We start from the raw sequence: 24,705 nt of genomic DNA, 5'->3' as shown, positions 1-24,705 counted from the left end.
CACGGTTAAAAAATAACCAAGCTATCACCTACAGCCACACAACTGAAGCACCAACTCTTTTTTACACACGTATGGCCCTAGTTGCTACCTCAATTTTCTTGCTCACCTGTGCGCTTGTTCCTGGACCAATTGTAACAAAAGAATAAAATTACTTCTCTAAATTCTGTTAAAAACCCAACCCTGCTGGTAGGCCTCCTAGTTGCTGGAAGGGAAGATTAACAAAACCTTCAGTTCCACACTAGTTGCTTTTCCAAAAGGCAACTGGACTTTCTTGGGTTCTCCCCCCCCCCCCCCTGAAAATGTTTTATTTCTTATGCAGGAAGCTTCTTGAACGAGAAGTAAAATGTTTTCAAGGAAAAAAAAATTCCAAGAAAATCCAGTTGCTTCCTGGAAAAAAAAGACTTTTGGGACCGTCATCACCTGGGTGATTGAGAATTTCCAAAGACCTTCATTTCTACAACGCCTTCCAAACGTATGTGATGGCCCACCAGGTACCTAGGTACCTAGATTAGGATAAAAAAGAAGGCCCATTTACTTAAGGTATGAACTAACATTGGGGGGAAAGAGGGAGGAGGAAGAGAGGATCACTCCCAGAACCTTGAGATGGAGCTTGTGGAAGATGGAAGAACAGCCAAGGAATCTGAAAGACCTGGAGATCCAGTGGCAGATCTTCAACCTCCTGTCTTCTTTGCCTTCCAGGCCTTATAGATGATTGTTCCAATTCAATGTATTCCTCTGGATATTCCCAAGCACCCCAATCCCCCCCCCCATTTTCTTAGATTCTAGAAACTTCTGACCACCCCACGGAACCAAGGGAAGAGTTCTAGACTCAGTGGTCATGTTCATGCAGCAAACAAAACCCTAAACTTTGATTTAATTAGGCACAGCTCCTGCTCGCTTAGCAGTTCCAAAGCATGCAAATGTCAGGGTTCTGATGGCAAATGCAAGTAGATAAATAGGTACCATTTCGGTGGGAAAATAACAAGGATATGAAAGGAGCCCCCTGGGCAATGGTGATGTCACCAACTAGTCTTTTCAACCTGGAAGTGCCTTGGTAGATGTTTCCAACGTGAATGTGGTAGTAGAAGTAGTAGTACAAGCAGGGGTGAAATCCAGCAGGTTCTGACAGGTTCTGGAGAACCAATAGCTGGAATTTTGAGTAGTTCGGAGAACCAGTAGTGGAAATTTTGAGTAGTTTGGAGAACTGGCAAATGCCACCTCTGGCTGGCCCCAAAGTGGGGTGGGAATGGAGATTTTGCAGTATCCTTCCCCTGCCATGCCCACCAAGCCACGCCCCCAGACCTGGTAGCAAAAAAAAATTGAATTTCACCACTGAGTACAAGGCATAACTATTGCGTTCACATAATAACAAACAACTGCACCTGAGTACGGGGAAGATGATAGCATGCTGAAGCATTGTCTGGGTTTCTTATTCAAGTAGATCTCAACTTACAATCACAATCGGATTCAGAGTTTCTGGACTTTGATCACTCAGCTGCAGCCGCCATCTTGACTTTTGTTCCCTTTCCTGTTTCTCACTACCTGCCTTGATTTTGCACAATGTCACAGAGGACTCCGAGGGGCAAAACACATGGGCTTATTATTTACGGTGTTTCCGTAAATCTAGACACAGAAGATTTCTGCTGGGGGGAGGGTGAGTGGTGGCTAAGCAATGCTTTCGCCTTTTAGAGTCTCCTTCCTACTTCTCCCATTAATCAGCTCCAAATCTCCCTAATGATATGACACTGAAATAGTAATTTAATTAATGAACTGATGAGAAAACACTTACAGTTCCTTACGGAAGAACACTGTTAATTTACCATCCCCAAAGACTCTTAAGAGCTTAAATTAAGGCTTGACCCTTTATTAAATAAAATCAATGACTATGTATTTTTCATAAACGCAACGGGGAGGAGCAGCCTTTTTAAAGAGGACAAAAAATCGCAGGTAAATATTATTATTATTATTATTTTTCGCTTATAGACCGCCCCCTCTCCCGAAAGGGACTCGGGGCGGTGTACAGTCCATGTCAAAATACATCATTAAAACAATTAAAATTACTAAATGGACAGTATGTACATATAAATATAAATAGATAGATAAGAGGAGGATAAAAGATGTGCAGGACTGTATTGCTAATAAATAATTAAAATATACAGACATTAAAACCCCCAATACCCTATGAAATTAAGTTTACACAATAATCCCCCTAAAAACCAGTAAAAATATATATGCCAGGAGATAGGCGTTGAAATTATGCCAGGCCAGCCAGTCGGAACAGGTGAGTCTTCAGTTTCTGCCGGAAGGAGCGGAAGTCAGTGGTGGTTCTAATGTCGGTGGGGAGGTCATTCCAGAGGGTTGGGCCCATTCCAGAGGGTTGGGGGAAAACAACTCAAGAAGTTTGGGAAATTTTGAAAAATGAGATTAGAAAAGCCCAGTCTAACACAATACCAATGAAGAAGAAAAACAACAGCTCCCAAAAGAAACCAGCATGGCTGCATAAAGAACTATCTGACAAACTGAAAGACAAAAAAAGTAAGTATAAAAAGTGGAAGGAGGGGGACATAACTAAGGCAGAATATCAGCAAATAGCCCGAGCCTGTAAAGATGAAGTGAGGAAAGCTAAGGCTCACAATGAAGAAAGGCTTGCCACAAAAGTAAAAATTAACAAAAAAAGCTTCTTCCAACATGTTAAAAACAAGAAAAAAGTTAAGGAAACAATTGGTCCATTGCTAGGAGAAAGTGGCATGAAGGTGACAAGCAACAGGGAGAAAGCAGAACTATTTAACTCATGTTTTGCATCTGTCTTTACACAAAGGGATAAAACAGTCCAACCTATCAAAAGCAGCACCATCAAATCACCAGGACCGGATGGATTACACCCCAGAGTTCTGAAGGAACTAGCAGACGAGATCTCAGAACCACTGAATTATATCTTTCAGAGATCCTGGAACACCGGGGAACTACCAGAGGACTGGAAAAGAGCTGATGTGGTTCCCATCTTCAAAAAAGGGAAAAAATTAGATCCAGGAAACTACAGACCTATCAGCCTAACCTCAATACCAGGAAAGATTCTGGAAAAAATAATCAAGCAACGAATTTGCGAACACCTAGAAGCAAACAAAGTAATAGCCAAAAGCCAACATGGATTTGTCAAAAACAGATCATGCCAGACTAATCTTATTGCATTCTTTGATAATGTGACAAAATTAGTGGACCAGAGGAATGCCGTTGATATAGTTTACTTGGACTTCAGTAAGGCTTTTGATAAGGTAGACCATAACCTACTACTAGATAAAGTAGAAGAATGTGGGTTAGACAGCATCACCACCAGATGGATTGGTAATTGGCTGACCAACCGCACTCAACGTGTAGTTCTCAATGGAACTGCATCTACATGGAGGGAAGTATGCAGTGGAGTACCCCAAGGCTCTGTTTTAGGCCCAGTACTCTTCAACATCTTCATCAATGATTTGGATGAGGGAATAAATGGGGAACTCATCAAATTTGCAGATGATACCAAGCTGGCAGGAATAGCCAACACTCCAGAAGATAGGCTTAAGATACAGAAGGATCTTGACAAACTTGAACATTGGGCACTATCTAATAAAATGAAATTCAATGGTGAAAAGAGTAAGGTTCTACATTTAGGCAACAAAAACGGAATGCACAGGTACAGTATAGGTGATACCTTACTCAGTAGTAGTAACTGTGAAAGGGATCTTGGAGTCCTAGTGGACAACCATTTAAATATGAGCCAGCAGTGTGCAGCAGCTGCCAAAAAAGCCAACACAGTTCTAGGCTGCATCAACAGAGGGATAGAATCAAGATCACGTGAAGTGTTAATACCACTTTATAATGCCTTGGTAAGGCCACACTTGGAATACTGCATTCAGTTCTGGTCGCCACGATGTAAAAAAGATGTGGAGACTCTAGAAAGAGTGCAGAGAAGAGCAACAAAGATGATTAGGGGACTGGAGACTAAAACATATGAAGAACGGTTGCAGGAACTGGGTATGTTTAGCTTAAGAGAAAGAAGGACTAGGGGAGACATGATAGCATTATTCCAATATCTCAGAGGTTGCCACAAAGAAGAGGGAGTCAAACTATTCTCCAAAGCACCTGAGGGTAGAACAAGAAGCAATGGGTGGAAACTAATCAAGGAGAGAAGCAACTTAGAACTGAGGAGAAATTTCCTGACAGTGAGAACAATTAATCAGTGGAACAGCTTGCCTCCAGAAGTTGTGAATGCCCCAACACTGGAAGTCTTTAAGAAGATGTTGGATAGCTATTTGTCTGAAACGGTATAGGGTTTCCTGCCTAGGCAGGGGGTTGGACTAGAAGACCTCCAAGGTCCCTTCCAACTCTACTATTGTATTGTATTGTATTGTATCACAGAGAAGGCCCTACTCCTTGGCGTCGCCCGCTGGCGTTGCCTAGCGGACGGCACCAGGAGAAGCCCCTCCCTGTGAGAGCGAATTGGCCGCTGGGATGTATGTGGGAGGACGCGATCCCGCAGGTAACCGGGCCCTATGCCATGGATATGATATAAATATAAATATGAATATGATCATATAAATCATATAAATCATATAAATCATATAAATATGATCTAGTCTAGTTCAATTATCAAAAATCGGTTGAGAATGAAAGAGATAGTTTCCCCTAAACCTAGAACCGCTCGTAGGCATCTCATGGGTGAAGGATATGGACTGCCCAGGCCGAGACATCTGGATAAAGCATGGAAGGAGGTCACTTGCGAGGCATTTGGATGTAGGTCTCATCATGTTTGCAGCATCATGATTTGCTATGACTGCTACATCTACGGCAGGAAGTCCTCAACTCACAACCATTCATTTAATGACCATTCAAAATCACAACAGCAGTGAAAAAATTGACTTATGACTGGTTCTCACACTTACAACCATTGCAGCATCCCCATGTGTACCTGCGTTCAAAATTTCGATGCTTGGCAACTGTACGGTAGAACCTCTGGTCACGATCATAATTCATTCCATAACTTTGGTCGCAACCCGATTTGATCATGACACGGACCTAACCAAAATTAATGCTGCAGCCACATGTGTGTTGCTATTGTTGGTAAACAAATTCGGTTCTTACCAGTGGTGGGTTCAAGATCCGGTCACAACTGGTACACCGCGACGGGGCTGGGTGTCCACCATGGGCATGCGCGCTGCACATGCATGCGCACCCACCACCTGCGATTCTCTAGCTACTCAGCGGAGTGTTGTGCAGGCGCCCTATGCTGCATGCACATGCGCAAATGGCCCGGTTGGCTTAAATACAGGTAAGGAATGATAGTGGGTGGGCAGGCCCCCCCAAAGCACCATTCCGGTACGGTGGCTGCTGCTCCCCTTACCGGGGCATAGCGGCTAGAACCCACCACTGATTCTTACAAAAAAACTCAATTTGGTCATGGTCAGAAGCATTTGTGACCAGAGGTTCAACTGTATTTGTAACTGTTCCAGAGTCATATGATCAATTTTTGCAAACAACTGACAAGCAAAGTCAATGGGGAAGCCAGATTCGCTTTACAACTGTGGCAAGAAAGTTCATAGAATGGGGCAAAACTCAATTAACAATGGTCTTGCTAAGTAACAGAAATTTTGGACTGAACTGTGGTCATAGGTCAAGGACTACCTGCATCATTACAAGCAGTTTTTAATTTATGACGGGTCACTTTGTAAATGTTCAAACTCACGAGAGACCCTGAAAATGGGAGCAACCTGGATTCGTTACCACATCCTCCAGAGGCAGCACGTACAGCCATTTTCAGTACCTCATGGTCACCTGAGTCCAATTTACAACATTTTTGTGGAAAATAGGAATGTATTTCTCGTTTCTGGCAAAAGTTATCCCAAAGCGTTCTCTTAATAACAGCCACATTCTCTTTGTGACTGCTGCAAAAAAGACTCATAAATTCAGGAATGGTCATGCAGTGACCTGCTTTACGGCTCTCACAATTTACAACCAAAATTGTAGGCTCAATTATGGCTGTACGTCAAGAATCACTTGTAAATATATTAGCAATACACCTGGAGGCCGCGAGGCTGAGGAGGAGGAGGATGTCAAGCATTTTGGAGGCTTGAGAATTACAAGTAGGCCTCAACTTACAAGCCCAATTAGGTCCAACATTTATGTTGCCAAGCAAGGCAATTGTTAAGTGAGTTGCACTTCTTTTTCCTATGGTTGCTAAGTGAATCACTGCAGTTGTTAAGTAAATCATGTGGCTTTCCCCATTGGCTGTGCTTGTCAGAAGTTGACTCGGAAAGTCACAAGTGGTGCATCACATGCCCATGGGGATTCTGCAATGGTCATAAGTTTGAAAATTGGTCATAAGTCACTTTCTCCAATGCCATTATAACTTTGAACGTCATTAAACAAATGATTGTAAGTTGGGGACTACCTGTACTGTATATTCTGGATTCCATCAGCTAGGAAGCCAAGAGGAACCAGAAGGTTACAGCACTGTCTCTGAAAAAAATATTTCCCTTTTAGTCTTAAAGCCTCACTTATTCCCATCTCGATTTCATCCCATTGTTACAGCTAGTTTGCATTAATAAAGTCCACATAGAAAAGCATTCTCAATTCTAAAATGCTATCCTAACCAATTTCTCCTATTTAACTAGATGGGCATTTTTTGCTACAATATACTTAGATACACACATATGCCATTTTGGGGTAACAAAAGACAGCGCTTTCCTCAATACAAGCAATTTTCACGAATGAAGGCAAATATACTTGTGCCAAGATCCTGGATCTGGGGGTGGGTGGGGGTGTTGCATCCATGCATTTTTATACACATTTCCTGCCTTGCCATTTCTTTACTGGATAATAGCATTGCAATATTCCAAATTTGAAACATCGCAATAAGCTGCCTTTTGAGTTTGCTTCTTAGTTGGGAGGTATGAATAGATCATGTTTGTGTTGAAAATCTAGGGGAAATCATTTCTCCCATACCAGCTACTTCTCTTCTCATCTTCCTTTTGCTTCATGCGATTGGTAGCCTTTAGTTATCTCAATTTTGCTGGAAAACCAACAGAATCGCCTGCCTACTCTCCCTCCTCCCTTTGAAGTTAGAAATAATATTTCGCCATCCCTCATCCTCAGATACTACAATCAGTATCTTCTCAAAAACTATAGAAAGGAGACAAAACAGTCTCCGTGTGCTTCTTCATGTTGATACTAAATGTCTTGTTTTCTTTGCCTTCCCTTCAAAACAGAACAGGATTCCAGGGGAACTAAGCAGAATGACTGACCACAAGAGGAAGCCGAATAAACGAATCTTTCTTGACAGTCCTGGGATAGTCTAGTAGTTGTGTCCTAACCAAGTAATAACCAGGTCAAACCCTGCCTAGCTGTTTAAGACCAGCCAAGATCTGCTATATACTGAGTCCCACACTAATATTAATACTAATATTCAGATATTTCAGCCAGACTATGGCTGGCTACGATCACAGATCTATCATTCCACTGGAGTCATTTTGGGAAAAATGGTATAGGTGGTTGGAGAATAGAAACAAAAGATAGCAATAACAGTTTAACAAAAATAAGAGTTACAAAGCTAGGAAAAATGTCATAGTAGCAGAAGAATAATAAAGTTTGTTCGATATAAATAGCCAAATATAGATCGTTAAGTGAAAGAGAATGAGATAAGAGGTTTTAAAATGTGAAATTGAATAGAAATGTATTGAGAGGGAAAATAATGTATGTAGAGATATACCAATTGATAACTGATACAAGAAGGAATGTTCCAGTGTGATGTATAAATGTAGTGTATGTCTTTGTTATTGTGTATATATGTTTAATTTTTTAAAAAAAAATTAAAAAAATAAAGTTCCATATACTACTAGACATTCGTAGCAAAGTCACATTATGAAATTTAAAATAGAACAAATTTAAATCTTTTGCTGTCCAAAAGAAAAAAAAGATCCAAGTTTTAAAATATGAGTTGTGAATATCTACATCACGGTTTCTTCCAAGTGATCAGTGGAGCCCTGGAATCCCACAAGAAGAATCATTAGGGAATCATAGAAACAAAATTATTTGCCAAGTATTGAAAATATTTGCAAAAACTTAAAACAATGCCACTCTTTTCATTACTATTTTTCTTTGTAAAAAAAAAGGTTTTTTTTTTCATGAAAATTTTTTAAGCTAATATCTAATGTTAAATATTATTATTTTACCCTAATCAGTAAATAAATATTCTAAATGCTGCATACGTTTTAATTTTTAATATGGTGAATATAGAAGACTATATAGCCCATACAAAGCAAAGCTTTTAGGAACCTCCATACATTTAAAAAATAGGAAAAGTTTAGAGAGCAAAAACATCTTAAGAAAGATTGATCTAGATGGACACCAGATGGTAGCGATGAGTTAAGAGTTTTCTGTACCCCTTTCTTGTCCTCTTACTAGTCCTCAAGTTATCTGTAACGTGGATCCAACAGCCCTTCTTAAGAATCCCCATTTAGCTGCCTCTTGCACATCCCTTTCCTCAAATCAAGAAGACATTAGACCAGTGTTTCTCAACCATGGCAATTTGAAGATGTGTGGACCAACTCCCAGAATTCCTCAACCAGCAAGCTGACAGGGGAATTCTGGGGGTTGAAGTTCACACCTCTTCAAGGTTGAGAAACACGGCACTAGACGCTTCCCACTCCTGCCCAAAAACCGGCAAAGTTTGCCTACCTAAAAGGCCATGAGGTTCCGATTTGCGCCTTTCCGAACTCCTGCCTTGATCCTTTCGTTTCTTACTCCCCCGCAGGCTGCCAAACCGCTTCATGGGCTCAGTCACTAGCAGATGTCAATCATAACCTTGGTTCCAAGCAAAAAAAAATCCAGCCCACAGTTGGAGCAGAGGGTAGAGGGAGAAAGGCACCCGTCGAAGATGTCAAAACACAGCAGCGGTAAAAATCCTATCAGTCTGTCTAGGATGAAGATGGATGAAGCCAGTTCTTCTCCAGTTCTCTCAACTTAACCCCGCAGAATTAAAAAGCAGGAAGCTTTAGCAAAAGTTCATCTAGTATGGGACCTTCCCGATGCCCCTTCCAAGCAACTCCACCAACATCTATGGATGCCCTGAACAGCTGCACAAACTCAGCCAGCTCACAACCGCCGTGCTTAAAATCCCTGCTAACTCTGCCTAAGAGATGCAGCAGCTCTGGAGGTAGAAGAAATGCCCAAGCAGACTGGCTTCAGATGAAAATGGGCTATGACCACAAGATCTGCGTCTTGCCTCTTTTTATTTAAAAGCCTGCCTGGTGCACGAGATTGCTGGAAGGGAATGACCATGTGCAGTTCAGCGTGATGTCCCCTTTAAAAAAGTCTGTAAAAGGAAACCACGCTTTTAGAGCAGACAATCCTTGGCACCCACTGGCTGGAGCACATTCCCATTATGACATCATGCAACTATTTTGATTCATGTCTCTGAGCTCTCAAGTGGAGCTGCTGTGGATAAACCTAAGACCTGCCAAGCTCCCCCCACCCCCCCCCACCCCGCAGCTGAGTGATAAGCTGCGGAGTGGTTAATGGGGAACAAGATGCTGTAATTTCACCTGGAACAATTAAGGAAGAGAAAAGAGAAAGGATGAAGAAGAAGGAAGGGGGAGGAGAAGGAAAAGGAGGAGTAGAGGAGGAGGAGGAGGGAGGGAGGAGGTGAAAGAGAAGAAGAAGCAGGGGGAGTAGTAGTAGTAGTCTGATGTCTCTTTCTCTTTCCTCTCTGTGTGTTGCGAATATTGTGCTAGGTAATGTGTGTGTTTGACCAACATGCACAAAAATAATGTCCTTTTTTCATGGAAGGATATGAAATCATGGCATATCCATTTTTGGTAACTGCTAACAGGGACTGCTAAGACTCTCCTTGAGGGAGATGATAGATAGATGATAGATAGATAGATAGATGATAGATAGATAGATAGATGATAGATAGATAGATAGATAGATAGATAGATAGATAGATAGATAGATAGATAGATAGGGAGGGGAGAGGAGAGGAGAGGAGAGGAGAGAGAAGGGAGAGGGGGGAAGCGAGAGAGACTATTCAATGGTTGAGCACAGTTATTTTTTCACTTACAAACATTTTTCCCACCTTCCTTTCCCATTTCAATCCCATCTCAAAGCAATTCATGTAAATGGACATTGTACCTGTTTTCTAATAGGTTTTATTAAAGCAAATGTAATAATAAACATGTATGCCCTAACCAATTATCTGCATTGAAATATTTTTCTCTGAAACATTTCAGATCTTACATTCTCCAATATAGAAGAAAAATCTACTCTGTGGCTGGATCTGTCCATGATGCTAATTATTCAATTGTCCACAAGTCACTAGGCTCACACAAGCCCACCACACTCAAAAAGTTAAAGGTTTTAAGTGAGGGTGCTCTCTTGATGACTGAGCCAGTAGACAAAATGCAGAAGTAAATAAAACATTACATATCTGTTACTCTTAGGGTTATGAAAGTCCTACTGCATTCAGCTTAGAGTTTTATCCCAGGCAGGATAAAACTCAGATCACCTGATTCTCTTCTGTTTGGCTGTATGGCAATACCTCATATTGAATTTGGATTTACTAGACTTGTAAAGGCAAGAGGTAGAGAGAGCTGATGGTCTGGGGGCAGAATGACTACACAAAGTAGTTACAGCCACCCAGTAATTATAGGGTGAGTTGTTCCCACTAAAACCAATGGGATTTTATAAAAGGATTGCATCCAAGATGAGTAAATAGAGAGCAACAGTCAAAATAATTGACAGTGAAGCCAGCTGTCTTTAGACATTTAAATATAGGGTTTGCTAATCCATTAAACATTTTGATAATCTGGGTAGAATGAACTAGCCAGATAATCTTCCATGGACACCATCATTATACAGTTGAGTCAAAAGGGGCCACTAGATTTAATTGCATCTCACGGAAATCAAGAACTCTTTGATATATTTCTGTTCTTTGCTATCTAAAGAGACAGTAAACTTCTTGCTGAGTCTTGAGGATGATCGGTCTTGAACCTGCCATAACAAATATAAAATGCACAGTGGAAAAGTGGCAGCAAGAAAGGATAGGAAATTGTGACATGCCCATCCTTATACTGCTAATTCCTAAATTGAGCATGGTCAGTTTTTCACACATTTTTTTCCACTTATTTCTATGCCTTTTCCAGCCCAATCCCATTTCAAAGTAGTTCATATAAATGGACTTTGTCTCTATTTGCCTGTTGCTAGGATAACATTACTTTAAAGAAGGAGAAAAGAGAAAAAGGAGGAGGAGGAGGAAGAAGAGAAGTTAGAGAGAAACTAGAAGAGGAGGAGGAGGAAAAAGAGAATGAAAAAGAAGAGAAGGAGGAAGAGGAGGAGGAAGAATAGAGAAAGGAAGAGGAGAAGCTGAAGATAGACAAGAAGGACTTCTATAAGGAATTGATCGGAAAAGCCAACAAAAGAGGCTTAATTCCCTTAGATAGCAAAATCAGAAGCAAAGTAATGGAGGCAGGAACATCTATCGGATGGGTGGATGATTTTGGACACAACTACCTTATGTAATCAAAATCCCCACCCTTTTTTTGGGGGGGGGGAATACATGCAGGGCTTCAATCACATTTTTGCAATCACCATATTTACTTTTCATATACACACACAAATGCCCCCTCCCCATATACCCTGGATGGAAAGTTCATTGGTACAAATTTATCTGACTAGCAAATACCAATCCTTTTTTTAGAGAGCTATACTTCACATTTAGCCATCAGACAACTTGATTTGATCTGTTTCTTCTTGGTTTGTCACGTTTGCATGTGAACTTTGCCATTGGTTAACCATGGTTTTAAGATTATGAGAAGTGATGGTACCACTTTATACGGCACATAACAAGGCCACACTTGGAATATTGTGTCCACTTCTGGTCACCAAGGCACAACAAATTTATATTGAGACCCTAGAAAGAGTGCCAAGAAGAGCAACAAAGATAAGATGCCTGGAAGCTAAACTGTATGGTGAATGGTTGAGGGAGCTGGGTACCAGTATGTCTAGCTCAGGGATCAGCAACCCTAAGCACTCAAAAAGCCACAAAGGTCCTAACCAGAAATTCTGAAGCCAACCAGAAGTCCGGTTCCCCCACCATAGTCTCTCCTCCTAGCGCAGTGCCCTTTTTACTCTGCTGACTGGAAGTCTGGTTCTCCCACCATAGTGTCTCCTTCTAGCACGGCATCATTTTTCCTTTTACCAACAGGCAACAGGGAGCCGCAGCAGAGGGATGGAAGAGCCACATGTGGCTCCAGAGCCGCAGGTTGCCAACCCCTGGTCTATCTTAACAAAAGGATTAGGAGTAATATGATAGCCATTTTCCAGTACTCAAGGGGCTAAGAGATAAGGGGGTTGACTTATTCTCCAAGTCACCCGAGGGAGGACAAGAAGCAATGGGTGAGAATTGTAAAAGAAAGATCCAACCTAGAAGTAAGGAAAAAAATTCCTGACAATGAGGACAATGTGTGGAACAGTTTACCTGGAGTTGCGAGTCTTCCATCACTGAAGGTTTCCAAGAAAAAAAATATCACAACCATTTATCCACGATGAGGATGAGGGCATCTGCCTTGATCAGGAGGTTGGACTAGAAGACCTCCAAAGTCCCTTACGGCCCTGTTATTCTATGATTTAATAACCATACCGAGCAGCAATTACAATATTGGCTTTAGTAACTGGTCCACTAGACAGTGTCGGGGGGCGGCGCCTAGGAGTAGAGCCTTCTCTGTGGCGGGCCCAGCCCTGTGGAATGACCTCCCTCCGGATATTAGGAATACCTCTGACCTCCGCTCCTTTCGTATTAAGCTTAAGACCCACCTTTTCCAAGCAGCTGGCCTGGCTCAACTTTGATCTAACCATATCGCTCCTGACGGGTTTTTACTGGGTATTTTAATTATATTTAATTATCTAGGGGTTTTTAAATACTGTATTTTAATTGTTTTATTTATCAGCCGACCTCCTCCTTGTGTGTGTCTCGGTATATGTCTCTGTTATATGTTTGTTCTGTCCACATATTTATTTCATATGTTTCATTGTACGCCGCCCCGAGTCCTTCGGGAGAGGGTGCGGCTAAGAAATAAATATTTATTATGATTATTATGATTATTATGATTATTATGATTATTATGATTATTATTATGATTATTATTATGATTATTATTATTATTATTATATATCAGCATTATTCATTGTTTGCTTTAATTTGATTGGGCTGAACAAGACTCTTTGGTCTGGTTCACATGTAAATGCTAAGCCATAAATCATGTTTCTGGAAATCCCCCTACCTCGGTCAAAGCATCACCACAAACAGAATGCAATCCCATGACGGCTCAGCAAACCAGGCCAAAGAGGCTGACTTCTAAGTCAACGCACTTTGCGTTTGGATTACAGCTGATAAATCCTGTGGAACCCTGTGGAATTAGCAAAGGCGTGGTGTGGCCATCGCTATTCCCACCTCTCCGAGATCCAGTAATTACAGGGAAGTGCAGAGCAGGCTGGCTGGCTGTAGAACAAAGAAAGAGGAAGCCAAATGCTATTAACGCAAAGTGCTTGAGAAATTTGGAACTATCGTATTTTATGGCCGTGAGAAAGGTCCGGTGAAGGTCACCGATGCCCGGATGCTGAGGGATACTCATGCCTTGTTCCTTCTAACAGGATTATCCAGTGGCTGGGTCATTCCTACTTCTCTGTGTGCCTGCAATTCGCCATTCTATGGAAGGCTGCACCAGGGGAGGGCAGAGCGTTTGGCAGGAAGCTCAGAAAAATATTTTGGCAGATAAAAAGTGCTGCACTTGCATTGAAGTTCTCAAGGGCACTGAAAGCCCAAGCAATTAGGAAGGCAAAGGAGAAAGAATCAGGATCTCTTAGCTGATCTGCTCAACCCTAGGCTGATCCACCAGCTTGTCCTATAGCAGCTGTTCAAAAAAATACATTTGGCTTCCTTGAGCTTGACATGATCTAATTTGGAAACCTCAGTGACCTGCTGTTCGACTCAAAAGTCTTCGGAAGCGTAGCTAAAGTTTCTATTCTCAAGAGTTTAGCATCCTGGATTCTGATGGCAACTTTTGCGCCAATTATGAGGCAAATCAATAATCTCATTAATATCACTGTCCGAAAGATTATTTGTCCAGAAAAAAAGTTAAGAATGCAAAGATAGTTCTTGATTTATGATCAAACGCTAAGAAACCACTTGAAGTTACAAAGGCGCTGAAAAAAAATGACTTTACGGCCAGTTCTCGCGCTTACAACTGCCGTAGCATCCCTACATGATCATCCTTACATGATAAAAATTTGGGTCCTAGCATTCAAACTAGCATCCCATTTAAAACAGATACAGCATCCAAGGATCACAAATTCTTAATCTATGAATAATGCAACTTCTGTACAGGGTTTTGAAAGATTTCACTGGTCCATTTTCGCTAGGGAATTCTGGGAATTCTTGAAGTCCATACAACTTTCAAGCTGCCAAGGTTGAGACACACTGGCCAAGAATAAAATTTCTTTCCCAAAATTTTTCATCCATACTCCAACTCCCTCAAATTTCAGCAATAGAAAACAGGAGGATGGTGGAGAAGAGTAATGACAGATTTTCCATCATAATAAAACAGGCGTTTGGCATTTGGGTCAAAATAACTATTTTAGCCCTTTGCATGTTCTAACAGAAACACAGAGTTGGAGCTTTCTGCGATCCTTGGATTTCATTCCCCAAATTGACAACCGAGAAAATAGCAAAGGAGATAAAACTCCACAGCTGGGTCACTCTTGGGTGTTATCCCTTTAATAAAATGTTTAGAAAGTGAATCATGGAATAAGAAGCAGCTACAGGGGCTGAAGATAGTCCACACCAGCATCTTCTCCTGATCTTTGGGACATGAAACTGTAGCATTTGGAGGAATAACAAAGGGGACTCAGGGAGGTCTTGATTTGTGACCATTTGCTTAAGGACTGTCATTTCTATGAAAGCTGCCCAAGATTGACACCTTCTAGTTATATATTGTGTAAGTGGACCTTGGCCAAGACCATACTTATAGCCCTGTACAAAACACCAAAGCTAGCTAGCTGCAGAATAGCAATATCACTTAGACTTGTATACCACTTCATAGTGCTTTTACAGCCCTCTCTAAGCGGTTTACAGAGTCAGCCTATTGCTCCCAACAATTTGGGTCCTCATTTTACTGACCTTGGAAGGATGGGAGGCTGAGTCAACCTTGAGCTAGTCAGGATCGAACTCCTGGCAATGAGCAGAGTTAGCCTCCAATACTGCATTCGAACCACTGGGCCACCACAGCTCCAGAAACTGAAGACAGAGAGAGCCTGCTCTTCACATCCAACGGTCTCTCTGCCGTCATAACCTGCACTGTTATTGCTGTGATTCTGAGTACATCTCAAGCTGGTGGCTGTGACCATAAAGCCTACATGGCATAAGGTCAGATTATTTATGGAAACCACCTAACGTCCATGGTGTCTGCCCAGCCACTAAATGTGCAGAGCTGGCACATTCCAGTTCTCTTTGACTAACAATGTCATGTCTTGGGACCTTCTTGACTGCAATGCCTGCCCTGTAGAATGAGATCCCACTCCCCCACCCCCCTGAGATCTGCTGGTTCCCATCCTAATGGGGTTCTGGAGAACCTTAAAAATCTAGTTGTCTTCCTGGGTCTGGACTTCAGGCAGTCCCCAATTTACAACCACAATCGAGCTCAAAATTTCTGTTGCTAAGTAAGGCAGTTGTTAAGTGAATTTTGCCCTATTTTATAACCTTTCTTGCCAAAGTTCTTAAGTGGATCACTGCAATTGTTAAGTTGATAACTTGGTTGTTAAGTTAGCGGCTTCCCCGTTGATCCTGCTTGTCAGAAGGTCACAAAACACGAACAAATAGCAATTACAATAGCACTTAAGACTTACAGGTGAAACTCAAAAAATTAGACTATCATGCAAAAGTTCATTTACTCCAGTAATGCAACTTAAAAGGTGAAACTAATATATGAGATAGATTCATTACATGCAAAGCAAGAAAGTTCAAGCCGTGATTTGTCATAATTGTGATGATTATGGCTTACAGCTCATGAAAACCCCAAATTCACAATCTCAGAAAATTAGAATATTGTGAAAAGGTGCCATATTCTAGGCTCAAAGTGTCCCACTCTAATCAGCTAATTAAGCCATAACACCTGCGAAGGGTTCCTGAGCCTTTAAATGGTCTCTCAGTCTGGTTCAGTAGGAATCACAATCATGGGAAAGACTGCTGCCCTGACAGTTGTGCAGAAAACCATCATTGACACCCTCCATAAGGAGGGAAAGCCTCAAACGGTAATTGCAAAAGAAGTTGGATGTTCCCAAAGTGCTGTATCAAAGCACATTAATAGAAAGTTATGTGGAAGGGAAAAGTGTGGAAGAAAAAGGTGCACAAGCAGCAGGGATGACCGCAGCCTGGAGAGGATTGTCAGGAAAAGGCCATTCAAAAGTGTTGGGGACTTTCACAAGGAGTGGACTGAGGCTGGAGTCAGTGCATCAAGAGCCACCACACACAGACAGATCCTGGACATGGGCTTCAAATGTCGTATTCCTCTTGTCAAGCCGCTCCTGAACAACAAACAACGTCAGAAGCGTCTTACTTGGGCTAAAGAAAAACAGACCTGGTCTGTTGCTCAGTGGTCCAAAGTCCTCTTTTCTGTGGAGAGCAACCTTTGCATCTCATTTGGAAACCAAGGACCCAGAGTACGGAGGAAGAATGGAGAGGCACACACTGCAAGATGCTTGAAGTCCAGTGTGAAGTTTCCACAGTCTGTGTTGATTTGGGGAGCCATGTCATCTGCTGGTGTTGGTCCACTGTGCTTCATTAAGTCCAGGGTCAACGCAGCCGTCTACTAGGAGATTTTGGAGCACTTCATGCTTCCTTCCGCAGACGAGCTTTATGGGGATGCTGACTTCATTTTCCAGCAGGACTTGGCACCTGTCCACACTGCCAAAAGCACCAAAACCTGGTTCAATGACCGTGGGATTACTTGCTTGATTGGCCAGCAAATTTGCCTGACCTGAACCCCATAGAGAATCTATGGGGCATTGCCAAGAGAAAGATAAGAGACATGAGACCGAACAATGCAGAAGAGCTGAAGGCGGCTATTGAAGCATCCTGGTCTTCCATAACACCTCAGCAGTGCCACAGGCTGATAGCTTCCATGCCACACCGCATTGAGGCAGTAATTGCTGCAAAAGGGGCCCAAACCAAGTACTGAGTATATATGCACGCTTATACTTTTCAGAGGTCCGATGTTGTTCTACGTACAATCCTTGTTTTACTGATTGCATGTAACCTTCTAATTTTCTGAGATGGTGGATTGGGGTTTTCTTGAGCTGTAAGCCATAATCATCACAATTATGACAAATCACGGCTTGAACTATCTTGCTTTGCATGTAATGAGTCTATCTCATATATTAGTTTCACCTTTTAAGTTGCATTACTGAAATAAATGAACTTTTGCACGATATTCTAATTTTTTGAGTTTCACCTGTATATACCGCTTCATAGCGCTTTTACAGTCCTCTCTAAGCAGTTTACAGAGACAGCCTTTTGCCCACAACAATCTGGGTCGTCATTTTACCCACCTCGGAAGGAGAGAAGGCTGAATCAACCTTGAGCTGATGAGAGTTGAACTGCGAACTACAGCTAGCAGTCAGATGAAGTAGCCTGCAGTACTGCACTCTAACCACTGCGCCACCTCAGCTCTCAACCCCGCGACAATGCAGCCATCATAAATATGAGATGGTTGCCAAGCATCTGAATTTTGATCATGTGATCATGGGGATGTTGAAATAGTTGTAAATGTAAAAAATGGTCGTGTCTTTTTTCAGTGCTGTTGTAACTTTGAATGGTCACTAAACAGACTATCTATACCGTGATTCAGCTTCTTTTTGGATAGGTCTGTGTTTTGGCAGCATTGGCTGGATGCACCATCTTGCTCTCTATTTCTTTTTCTGCTTTCCATTATACTGTTTTACTCTGCCTTGCTGACCTTGAATTGATGCCAAAATGGATGAGAACAAACAAACAAACAAACAAACAAACAAACAAACAAACATGAGGATGGGAGAAAGCCCTGAGGTTATGTCCCAATTATCCAGCTATATCCTCTGGAAAACTGATTTTTCAATCAGAGGTGAGATGAAGTCTCCTGGAATCAGCTCCAATTTCAGGTAGTGATGAAGGTAAAATTACCCAGGAATTGGGAGGGAAATTGGACAGCATGGTGTAGCTAAAGAAGAAGGTGAGAAAAAGGATATTTAATTGAGGGTAGGGGCAGGCTGGAAATATTTCCAAGTCTTTTGCCTCCCAAGAAGGATCGATAGGTGCATCAGTTTAAAAGGAAAAGAAAACACAACTGCAAAAATAGAAAATTATACAGATCTCAAGCAGATTATTTTTTCAACCTTAGAACAATGCTCCTTCAGTGATCTAAAATTAATCTGTTCAAGCCAAAATAAATCTTAGGCAGATTATAGGAAAAAGTCCACATGGAAAAATCAGCAGGATTCAGTTTGAATCCTGCTATCACTTGTTTCTGAATCACTTGCAAGATGGATGTCTTTTCAGTCAGCTTCATTCCCAGTGGGCATTTCTTGATTATTTTTCCTCTTCCTCCCCCCCCCCCCTCCTCAGTTTAGCCTAATAGAGCTGGATCCAATCCCAATATTAAGATTTCCTCCCTTCCTAACTCTTGGTAAATATTATTGCTACTATTACTACAAGACTGGCTACTAATAGAAGCTGTTTAGATCCTCTAAATTCGCATTTCTTAAAGGGTGCTCTGAAGATCCATGCAGAGGTACATTCTTCTCCTTATATTTTACAGGTGGTCCTCAACTTAAGAATCAGCCCAAAGTTTCTGTTGCTAAGTGACAAAGTTGTTAAGTGAGCTTTGCCCCATTTTACGACCTTTCTTGCCACAATTGTTAAGTGAATCACTGCAGTTGGGGCCAGATTGACTCATTCCATAAAGCCAGCACAAGGATACTTTCATTTTGGCTTTCTGCAATGGGTGAAACCAGTAACTGTGGCTTATTAAGAGCTGTGGTGGCGCAGTGGCTAGAGTGCAGTACTGCAGGCTACTTCTGCTGACTGTTGGCTGCCAGATATTTGGCAGTTCGAATCTCACCAGCTCAAAGTTGACTCAGCCTTCTGTCCTTCAGAGGTCAGTAAAATAGGACTCAGACTGTTGGGGGCAATAGGCTGACACTGTAAACCGCTTAGAGAGGGCTATAAAGCACTGGGAAGTGGTATATAAGTCTAAGTGCTAATATTAGTATTCCACAAACTACAGGTAAAATTACGTATAGCTTAGCACAATACAGGTTGTCCTTGTTTAATGCCAACAACTAGGACCAGCAACTTGGACGTTGAGGTAAGTGGTTGCTAAGTGAAAACTGTGACTGTTCTTATGATGTTCCTTCCATTTCTTTTCTTTTACAAACTATGACAATTGTAAAACTGCAAAGTTATTTTTACTTCACCATTGTAACAGCAAATGGTCACTAAATGAAGCAGTCACTAAACAAAGACTACCTTTGTTTCAACCTACCAAACAAGCAAATGATTCCTACGTCTTTTCCCCTTTTATCTCCACAATATTGCTCAAGTTACCATAAAACTCATTAATGGCTGGTAAGCCACAAAGAGAGTAATTTTATTTTTAAATTGTATTTATTGTATTTCTTTCAATTATTTTTTGATAATGCTTACACACAATATCTTTGGGTTGTTTTAAAATCAGCTCTAATATTATTTGCTATCCGAACCTATCAGCCTCATCAGGGATGATAGGTAGACAGAGAGAGAGAGAGAATGTCAAAACACATTCTGTGTTTCCCCGAAAATATGACCTGTCCTGAAACTAAGGCCTTGCCACATTTTTCTGGTGGGCAAAAATATAAGCCCTTCCTCACAAATAAGCCCCCTGAACAACCCCCCACCTCCAGCCAGGCAGAGCGCCACTTACCAACCTAGCAGTATCCCAAAGGTGCCAAGCCGCGGGAACCGGGGGGGGGGGGTAAAGATGATCATGTTGCTTGGCGTCTTTGGGATACCCTAGGTTGGTGAGCGGCTCTGTGCCCAGCTGAAGAGAGGGGTTGCCAGGTGGCTGCTCGCTTACAAGCGGGCTCCCAAAGAGCCAGGGCACCTCCGCTGCCGCCGCCATTCCAACATGGCTTTTTCGGTGGCTTCCAAACGGAGTCTCCCGGCAGTGGCCACTCTGGGTGTATGTTCTATGGTTGTGGTCGCTTAATGGCTGATGTGCTGTGCTGCTGTGACAGCGCAACACAGCTGTTCACCCCTGAAGCTGTGCCGGTTCTTTGGGAGCCCGCTCGCAAGAGAGCAGCCACCTGGCAACCCCAAAACAATGATAATGACAACCCCTGATAATAAGGCTCAAGCCATATTTTGTGGGTCAAAAGAAAATAAGACCCTGTCTTATTTTCAGGGACACACGGTACACACACACACACACACACACGATGAACATACCTAATAATCCTTGCTCCTATTTTTCCCAAACAACCGTATTAGGTGGGTTGAGCTGAAGGAGAGAGTGACTGTCCCAAAGCTATCCAGCTGGCTTTCGTGCCTAAGATCAAACTAGAACTCACAGTGTCCTGGTTTCCAGCCCGGTGCAATAATTACTAAATCAAACTGTCATGTAACAGAATCTTGTAACTTTAAAAAAGACAGCATCACGATCTTGGGGCACTGAGTCTCCAATGCAATGCAATACTAAGATTCTTAAAGGTAGCTTAAGTAAGAAATCATCCATCCATCCATTTCTCTCTTCCTCTCCACAGTGCTTCTTCTCTTCTCTTCTCTTTTCTTCTCTTCTCTTCTCTTCTCTTCTCTTCTCTTCTCTCCTCTCCCCTCCTTCGTCTCCTTTCCTGCAACTCAATGACTATTCGAAGACTATCTGGAATATGTTCTACCATCTCTGATAAATGTTTCCTGAGTAGCTCTTAGACAATTTTCTAGTCGTTTCCATGCTCTTACCCTGGATATTCCTATACATAATTCTATTTCTGATCACAAGCTATTCTTTTTCAGCATGATTTGGCATTTATCTTTGAATTTTATTAACCATCATTGCCACTGCTAGCATTATAAGACACTGTCAGGCTTAAATTTTGGGAAAAAAAATATCTGAAGGGATTAAAATCAATTTTGAAAGTACTATTTAAGTTCCAATTTCTCCCCTTTTGACTACCTTCTTTCTTTTTGCTTGTATTTTCTGTTGAATAAGTCCATGGACTTGCCATCATGTTTCATTCAATAATGCATTGATATGTAATAAAAGATATCAATATTTTAAAAAGTGAGTTGACTCAGAGACTGTATGGACCATCTTACTAATTACAGATTTCATCAGGAATAAACTTTGGGCTCCACCTCCCTCACTCAGTGCTATTTTGCTCTTTAAATAATGGATTTTTAATACTTTACAATCAAATGTTATTATACAAAATGCCTGAACGAGCCTAGAAAAACTCCACAATTAATCTAAACATGTTTAAAATCATACTCTTGTTTCCTTGGTCCCTAGGGAAGAGAAGCTTACTATGTCATTTTATCTTAGCCAAACAAAGTGGAAAACATTAATTTTATTAAATGGGAAAGAATTGGATTTTGTTGGAAGAAATCCAGAGTCTTTAAAAAATGCTTTGATAATAGGCTGAATTTTGCAATCTTTTGATCTTTACAAATATTCGCATACAATGATAATCTAACCCAATGACTGGATTTTAAACTAGCCTTGTTGGTCTATGTATACTGGCTATTTATTCTGAATGCCTGCAAGGTATCATGTTTGGGAAAAGCTCTCTTAAATTGATGAAACAAATTACTGAAAGCAAATACAGCATCTTGATTCCATTTGAAACCTTCCTCTACTGTTTTCAAAAGCCAATTGTGGGTAGAGATTTCTCTTATTTATCCATTAGAAGCATCTGGGTAATAAACAAACATATGGATAAAGTAATCTTCAATATTAATTTTACTTAGTGGAATATGATTTTGTGTTCCAATTAGAGACTAATGTACATATTTACAAAGATTCTTGACCAGGGTCTGAAGCAGGGTTGAAATCCACTTACCTTTGCTACCTGTTTGGTAGCAATGTGCGCCTGCGCCTGTGCAGTACCTCCCACGCATGCGCAGAGCGTCAAAAATATAAGGTAAGTGAACAGCGAAGTGTGTGGGGGAATCTGCTATGCTGGGCAATATAAGTCGCATGGCACAGCTGATCATTGGAAAAACTGGTTCACCTGAACAGTTAGCACTTTTTTTACTACCAGTTCGGGCAAACTGGTCCGAATCGGTAGTTTTTTTTAAAGTAAACATAAAAAATGTTGGACATAGTGCAACATTTCTGGCGTAGTCATTTCCATAGGTTTGTTGATCTTACAACAATAGCAATTTATATCCATTACATAAGTCTGTGTAATCAGTCAAATTACCTACCCATTAATCCCTTTTAGTATATAGTTACTATCAATACATATCAGCGGTGGGTTCTGGATCCTGTTGCAACCGATACAGTGCAACGGGGCCTTGCATCCACATGAACACGTGCAACACGCGCATGCGTACTTACCGCCCACGATGCTCCGTGACATCTCCACAATGCTCCAGCTGCTCGGCGGAGCATCGCACAGGCGCCGCACGCTCCATGCGCATGGGTGGAAGCCCCAAACAGCTCAAATACCAGTAAGGAACGCAGGCGGACGGCTGGGCCCCCTGGAGCACCATACCAGAACGGTACCTGGTGCTCCCGTACCAGGGCACACTGGTCGTAACCCACCACTGATACATATACATATCCAATTCCTACCTATTGTCCAATATTAATACCATATTTTCCAATTCTTAACTTATTCATGTTTTTCTGTCCCAGCTTTTTCCCCTCGCTTCTAACCATTGGTACCATTTGTCCCAGACTTCGTGGTATTCTGTCTCACCCTTGTCTTTGAGCTCTAGAGTCAGCCTGTCCATTTCTGCGCACATCAGTATCTTCTTTATTATTTCTTGTTCCGGGGGGAATCTCCTTGTTTTTCCAGTTCTGTGCAAAGACCCAAAGGTGCTTTTTCAAAAGGCAACTGGACTTTGTTTTTCCTAAGGTAGAACAAAGTCCAGTTGCCTTTTGAAAACACCTTTGGGTTAATATTTGTAGCTCAGGGATGAAATGAGGGACCCTGGGTGGTCTCTGAGTTTGGGACTAACACTAGAATCAGTGCTTCTCAACCTTGGCCCACCTGAAGATGAGTGGACTTCAACTCCCAGAATTCCCCACCCAGGTTGAGAAACACCGCACAAGATGATGTTTAACTAGTTTGGGTAATGAAATGTCTGAAGTGCTTAGGACTAGTACTGATAAATCTACCTAGTTTGGGTAATGAAATGTTCACCTGAACAGGTGGACAAACAACCTGGGAGCATCTGGGACCTCTGACATCTGTAGCAAATGCCAAGGAGACCGGAGTTCTGAATGTCCATGCCATAAGCGTAGTAGTTTAGAAGCCTGAACCTGAGCAACAAAAAAAAACAGGGACATACAAGAAACAGCACCACCTTAAGGGGTAAATCTGAAGAGCAGACCCTATTAAACTTCTGTTTGGAGAATTGTCCGTCATTCAGAAGATATGGAAGAAGTCACTTTATAGCCATACTCTTGAGCCATCTAGTTTGCAACCATCTATGATATATGTTTATATTTCTATGCTGTTTGCAAGCTGGGAAGTCACCCCTAGGAATTAGTGGCTTTGCAGATTTTAAACTCTACCTTTCCAAGCCCAACCAGAAGTCGCTCCAACTATCTCATCTTCCAATGTTAATCTTCCTCCATACAGTAATATCTCTATCCAGGGTTGGGACTCTACCGGTTTGGATCGTTTCAGGCGAAACTGTAGCTCTGACGATTAGCTGGGAGCGAATCGGTTTGCTCCAATGATCAGCGGGGCCCACCCATCCACCTACCTCTGTGCTATATTGACTTATATTCCCTTTTCCTTTTTTCAGTTGTTTCTTTTTTAATTTTTATTTTCATACATGTAACCACAGGCATACCATTACATAATCAGCACTGTTTTGTGTTGTCCAGTATTTTATCAGTTTCTCTTATCATCAACACACAACAATTATCATTTGCTCTTCTGCTTTCCATACATCACATTATACCCCATCCATCACCATCCTGCTTCCTCTCCCTCTCTCCTCCTCCCTACCTCCTTCCTTCCCTCTGCCATCCCTCTCTTCCCTACTTCCCCTTCCTCTCTCCTTCTCCTCTTTCCACTCCTTCTCTCTCTCCTATTCTTTTCCTCCCTTCTACTCCCTCTCTTCCTCCTCTCCTCTCCTCTCCTTTTCTCTCTTCCACTCTCTCCACTTAGTATGCATGGTGTATTTCAGCATCTGAGCAAGCTTCATTTAATATTGATGATATTAATAATTACATTCCAATAAACATCTTTCATATTAGTAATTTTAACATGCACCCTCCTTTTAAAGGTATACATATATAGCAATTCCACTGTTATTGCCCCCTCCCCGAAAGCATGTTTTTGGGCCAAAGTGTAGGCCGGGTTCAGGTTTCCAGCTATTCTCATGCTAATATTTCATACTTATACATCATTACATGCCCCAAATTTTTT

At 41.7% G+C, this 24,705-nt stretch overlaps 1 protein-coding gene across 7 annotated transcripts in view; it reads right to left on the bottom strand.

Annotated features, from left to right (window-relative positions):
- Window positions 1–24,705, bottom strand: part of PRKAG2 (protein kinase AMP-activated non-catalytic subunit gamma 2) — a 262,399-nt gene that overhangs the window by 121,213 nt on the left and 116,481 nt on the right. The window contains exon 1 of one of the 7 annotated variants that reach the window (XM_081970172.1): window positions 8,713–9,258. The exons of 5 other annotated variants lie outside the window; for them this stretch is intronic. In XM_081970172.1, coding sequence (XP_081826298.1) covers window positions 8,713–8,806 — 94 coding nt within the window. In that variant the 5' untranslated portion in view covers window positions 8,807–9,258. Of the gene's footprint in view, window positions 1–8,712; window positions 9,259–24,705 lie in introns of those variants that run through there. One more of the 7 variants, XM_081970171.1, reaches the window with a different exon arrangement.

The sequence above is a fragment of the Natrix helvetica genome, assembly GCF_964273705.1.
Source record: "Natrix helvetica genome assembly, chromosome: Z".
NCBI lineage: Eukaryota > Metazoa > Chordata > Lepidosauria > Squamata > Natricidae > Natrix > Natrix helvetica.
The sequence above is the reverse complement of the archived record's forward strand: the minus strand, read 5'-3'. Positions and strand labels throughout refer to the sequence as shown.